Genomic DNA, 5,416 nt, shown 5'->3' on the forward strand with positions numbered 1-5,416 from the left:
GTCCAAATATATTTCAGGCCATTACAAAAAACAAAAGAGGGACCGTTTTTAACGGAAAAATATATGTTTATATATCATTAATAAATTACATACCAAAATAAAAAAACTTAAACTAGATTAAAATGAAACTCCACTTGTATTGTTTTATATTCATTGCTTGCTTCACAAAAGTCATGATTGACATTTTTTTATGGTTCTAAAAAATAACACGATGCCAAACATAGTGCAACATATTTACCTAGAGATTGCTAAGTTTGTTGACAATAGGATGCATCATAAACAAGCCACAAAAAGTTTATTTTTCATGCATATGTAAGATCCCCAAAACCACAAGAAAGATCAACACTTGGAAATGTGTGTTTTTGCTCAAAATAAATCAAACATTTTCAAAAAAAAAAAAAAAAAAAAAAAAAAAAGACCACAATAAATGACACACTTGCAAAACCAAGAAAACACAAAGCTTGAATTTTGGGATTCTACTTCAACTTGAAGTACAAAATCAAGATGATGGCAATGATAAGAACAGCAACCACAGACCCAATTATCCACTTGTTTTTCCCCATTCTTCTTGAAATATTGGTCATTATTTTTTTACTCTTGCTTATGTTCTCATCAACTCCATGAAGCTGAAAACATACAAAAACCAGTATAAGTAATCAAGTGGGTAAATGAATAGCATGGTGAAAGTACAAGGGCATTTTAGTCATTTGGTAAAGTGAATTAAAAATTACGGTTCCATGGGCACGTAAAAGAGACTCTCGCTGTTGATGAAGATCTTGTAGAAGTGAAACACCGAGTTCTTCAGTTTCAAGCATAGTCCTTCTACTGTCCCTAACTCTGTCACTTGACTTATTCAATCTTTCTGTTGACGTTAATAACCTTCCTCTTTGGTCTGCTGACATCTGTCACATTCACCACTATTTTTTATTACACTTTTGGTCCTTGAGTATACCTTTTGTTTTTCAATTTTGGTCCAAAAACATTTTCTCCTGTAACGTATTTTGTCACTGTTTCAAGTAAAAAGACTACTTTTGGGACTAAAATTGTAAAAATCAACTATACTCAGGGACCAAAAAATAGTCATTTTAAGTTACAAGAACCAAAAGTGCAAGAGAAAACTTTCTGGGACCAAAACTGTAAAAATCAACTATACTTGGGGACCAAAAATAATCGTTTTACTTCCAAAAACGTTACAAGAACCTCAAATAAGGACTAAAATTGCAAGAGAAAACCTTTTGGGACTAAAATTGAAAAACCTGGCTATACTCAGGGACTGAAAATGATCATTTACTTGAAACAAAGACCAAAACACTACAAGAACCTCAAAATAGGACCAAAATTGCAAGAGAAAACTTTTTGGGGCCAAAATTGTAGAATCTGGCTAGACTTGGGGACCAAAAATGGTCATTTACTTGGAACAAGGACCAAAAACATTACAATAACATCAAATAAGGACCAAAATTGCAAAAATCAGCTACATGTAGGGACCAAAAATACTAAAATAGTCAGTTTACTTGAAACACAGACCAAAAACATTACAAGAACCTCAAATAAGGACCGAATTGCAAGAAAAACATTTTGAGACAAAAATTATAAAATCTGGCTATACTTGGGGACCAAAAATGGTCATTTATTTGGAACAAGGACCAAGAACATTACAAGAATCTCAATGAAGGACCAAAATTACAAGAGAAAACTTTTTGGGACCAAAATTGCAAAAATCAACTATACTCAAGGACCAAAAATACCAATTACGTTACAAGAACCTCAAATAAGGACCAAAATTGCAAGAGAAAATTTCTTGGGACCAAAAATGTAATTTACACTTTTAGTTATAAAAAATAATAAATTGGTGGATATAAGTCATACATACCGCAGTTGCATCTGCCATTCCTGATTCCAATAATTCATCTCGAGCAGCTTGATTTAAATTGGATGATGCAATTCGTTTAATTTCACTTTTCAAATTATTCAAATCCGATTTGTATTCTCTTAATTTTGCCAGAAGAACAGCTTTTACATTTGGTGGTAGGCTTCTTGCCTCTGTGTCCATTTTTCGTATCTGAATTTATATTTTATTATTATTAAAAAAAAAAAATGTGTTATGAGATTAATAATGGAATGGAATCAAGGATTGACACGATACCAGAGTCTCGGCTTCATCTATTCCGGCTTTTATTTCGGAAATTTTCTGCTTCTTTTGCTCTGAAATGAATAAATAACAAACATAAAATGATGATGTAGAAAGGCAAAAGATTTAGGTTGTGTTTGTTGCATGGGACTGAATAAGGGTATTTACGTCTTTTGTACGGATGAGACATGGATCTCTTTAGAAGTCTTGCTAGGTTTTTTTTATCATATAAACATTTTCATGGTCAATGAAGCTCGCAGACTTTTATTTTTTCAATATTAAAAAGGTTTATTAAAGTGATAACAGACATACAACTAAGGGTCGTTTTTCTTTCTTTTTTCCTAATTAAGTGATGTCTGTATGTAGGAACTCATGTATGAACAAAAAAAAGTTTCTTTTTATTTTAACTGAATAAACTGTTGAATGAAAATAAATGACTATTTCACCCATCTGTCTAAAGTAAATCAAAATTTCTCAAATCCACGTGTCTCAAATACTAAATCCTAACATCAAACACCAAACACCTCCTCCAATTTCAACATATTAGCCATTGTTCTTTCTGGAAGAACAAACACCAAAGTTTCAGCAGAAATTCATGTGATAAAATTGAGGGATAATAAAGGCATCAAAACCATGCCAACAAAAGTCAGATCATAGCTGACTTGTAGGAGATGAAGCATTGATAATACAGAAATAGGATAGGAAAAAGGCATTCTAAAACTTAGAGTATAAGATCATAAATTAATTTCCTGACTTCTGTCCTGATTTGAACCAAAAGGAAGCTGAACAATTCTGATTTGGGAATCAATGTAAGGTAAATCATAAAGGTTCTATCATGTTTGTTTCTAAATCGTTTAGAATATCTTTAATCTATGGCAACATCAGATTAATAACAACATATACACATAGTTTTGAAAGATATTGAACCGAATTAGGGTTTTGACTCACCTCCATCGAGTAAAGTAGCTGATGTACACTTCTTCGACAAACTCGCCGAAAGCTCGCAGTATTGGCGTTCGCAACCTTCAAATGTTTCACTCATCTCGCCGGAAACAACCCCTCAAAAAAAACTACAACGATCACATACCGATTGCACCAATTAAAAAGAGCAGACAAATTAGAATCGAAATCAAAATTAAATCAAACCACAATTCATCTGTCAACAGGTGTATACGGATAGCTTTCCTGAAAGATTTATGTACCCAAATAATAAACGCATAGAGATGAAGATAACGAACCTGATCTGATCGGAAGAAATTCGGTGGTCGGCAAATTAGGCGGTTTCCGGCGGTGGAACTGATGTGGCAATATAGTTGGAATTGGAAGTTTATCGATGGTTTTTTGTAGTGCTTGTTAATGGGATGAAAGCAAATGATAAAGTAACAGCACGTTGACATTATCCTAAGGGACCTGTTTATGTTTTTCTTTTTTGGTTAAGAACTTTTGTAATAAATGCTTTTTGGATAGATATATTTAATAAGAAATAAAATAAAAATATAGAAATAGTTATACTTGGAAAAATACTTTTAACATACAAATATGATAATATTCATATTCTAGGTTTTTTACATAAATTATTCATCAACAATTTATGTATTTTCCAAGAAAAAGAAATCTATGGATTTTTATCGATTCATAATGTTAAATTGCAATTTGATAGCCGAAGACATCAAAAGAATATTTGATGTTTTTCTAGTTATGAGCATATAAAAAACCAATTTCAAAGCGCAAAAAAATTTCCTAGTATAAATAGGGACGAGTATTTTGATCGAATCGGACCGGACAACGGCTCTTGGACCGGACCGATTTGGCAGAAATTGATGGACTTTAGACCGGATCTGTTGAGGCCGGTCTGGTCCAGAGGTCCAAATGTTCACCCTAAGTACAAATATAAAATGTTAGATGGAAAAAGATTTTAAAAAGAAATGGTGCAAAATGAGGGAAAAAAATATTAAAAAAGTGTTTTAAACAAAGAGCAAATTTTAATTTCACCGGTAAAAAGCTTTTTCAATGAAATTTTCATTTCATAATCTCATCTTAACAAACCACTAACCTTGAGTTAGGCTAAGTGGTTTTTGTAAATGTGTCACCGCCGGTAATGTTGACGTGTCCTCTTTACCGCCGGTAAACACCGGGCTTCACCAAAAAATTTACCGTGGGTATAATACCGGTGGTGGGTTTCTACCGATGGCAAAAGATTAAAAATCGAACATTGGGTTTGGAATGGAACGTTGCCAACGGCTGGCAACAGCTACTTTCTCATTTTTTTAAACAAATTTACTATTATATATATATATATATATATATATATATATATATATATATATATATATATATATATATATATATATATATATATATATAGAGAGAGAGAGAGAGAGAGAGAGAGAACTAGGTTCAAATATTTCTAGCAACTAGTGTGTGCATGTATGCACCAATGAGAATTGAGGAAATAATAAATCATTTAAGGGTATTATAGTAATTTTTGCATATTTAATTATGGTAGATAATTAATATGTTTATTATCCCTTTAAATATGGGATGTTAAAGTCAAAACCTATAGAAAAAACCCTACAATTGTCGTCTTCAATTTTCTTCCTCCATATCTTTGTTGTCTCGCTGATCCCCTGCGATTCTTCTTCTTACTCCACCACTAGCGCAAATCAGAGGACTCCACCACCGTCGCCACCCTCCTTCCCTAGGGCTACCACACCATCTTCTTCTTTCCCCATAACAATAAGCCCTCCAATTTCTTCTATTCCTTCATTCTGCAAATCATTTGTCTCAATCCCCCACACAAACCATTTTCCCCCTGATTTGATTCTCCTTCTTCATCAGGAACGGACATAAATAGAAACGCAATCTCTCTTTATTTCATATTCGATTAAAGAAAGGCTTTTGTGTTTAACGATTATCGTGCCCTTCTTCCTTTTTCATCAGGAACCTCTAATTTGGTGAGTAATTGTTAATCTTTCTTCTACTTGATTTCTAACCCTAAACATGACTTTGGGGTTGAAGGAAAAAAGAAACCAGATTATGCGGATAATTTCTAACCCTATAGTCTGGTTGGAACTTTCTTTTTTTTGTTTATGTTTTTAGTTTTCTCTCTAACAAGAAATTTGAAGGCTTTTGCTCCAACAAGAAATTCGAAAAATTAAAAGTATAATTTTTATGTACAGAGCACTGGTCTTGATTGGATAATTACCACAAATTTTTGATTATGGTATCTGACAGCAATTATGTCGGAATGCAAGATCAAGTTCTAATTCTGTCAGAATGGAATCT

At 32.7% G+C, this 5,416-nt stretch overlaps 1 protein-coding gene across 1 annotated transcript; it reads right to left on the bottom strand.

Annotated features, from left to right (window-relative positions):
* Positions 1 to 271: 271 nt before the first annotated feature.
* Positions 272 to 3,521, bottom strand: LOC145167064 (vesicle transport v-SNARE 11-like). The gene is made up of 6 exons (XM_079086149.1): positions 3,370 to 3,521; positions 3,080 to 3,201; positions 2,147 to 2,205; positions 1,874 to 2,062; positions 732 to 902; positions 272 to 626 (listed from the first exon to the last, which is right to left on the bottom strand). Exons 2-6 carry the CDS (start codon positions 3,171 to 3,173, stop codon positions 477 to 479), a joined length of 663 nt encoding a protein of 220 aa, XP_078942275.1. The 5' UTR covers positions 3,174 to 3,201; positions 3,370 to 3,521; the 3' UTR covers positions 272 to 476.
* Between the last annotated feature and the right edge of the window lie 1,895 nt (positions 3,522 to 5,416).

Source organism: Lactuca virosa, chromosome 3 (assembly GCF_052849685.1).
Source record: "Lactuca virosa cultivar CGN04683 chromosome 3, Lactuca_virosa_CGN04683_v6, whole genome shotgun sequence".
NCBI lineage: Eukaryota > Viridiplantae > Streptophyta > Magnoliopsida > Asterales > Asteraceae > Lactuca > Lactuca virosa.

What these genes read in the sequence shown, in the direction of transcription:
- LOC145167064 (XM_079086149.1), bottom strand. Translation starts at nt 3,173, where the DNA reads ATGAGTGAAACATTTGAAGGTTGCGAACGCCAATACTGCGAGCTTTCG. An exon ending in AGCTACTTTACTCGATGGAG is followed by an intron (nt 2,206 to 3,079) that starts GTGAGTCAAAAC and finishes TATTCATTTCAG; the next exon opens with AGCAAAAGAAGCAGAAAATT. An exon ending in TAGATGAAGCCGAGACTCTG is followed by an intron (nt 2,063 to 2,146) that starts GTATCGTGTCAA and finishes ATATAAATTCAG; the next exon opens with ATACGAAAAATGGACACAGA.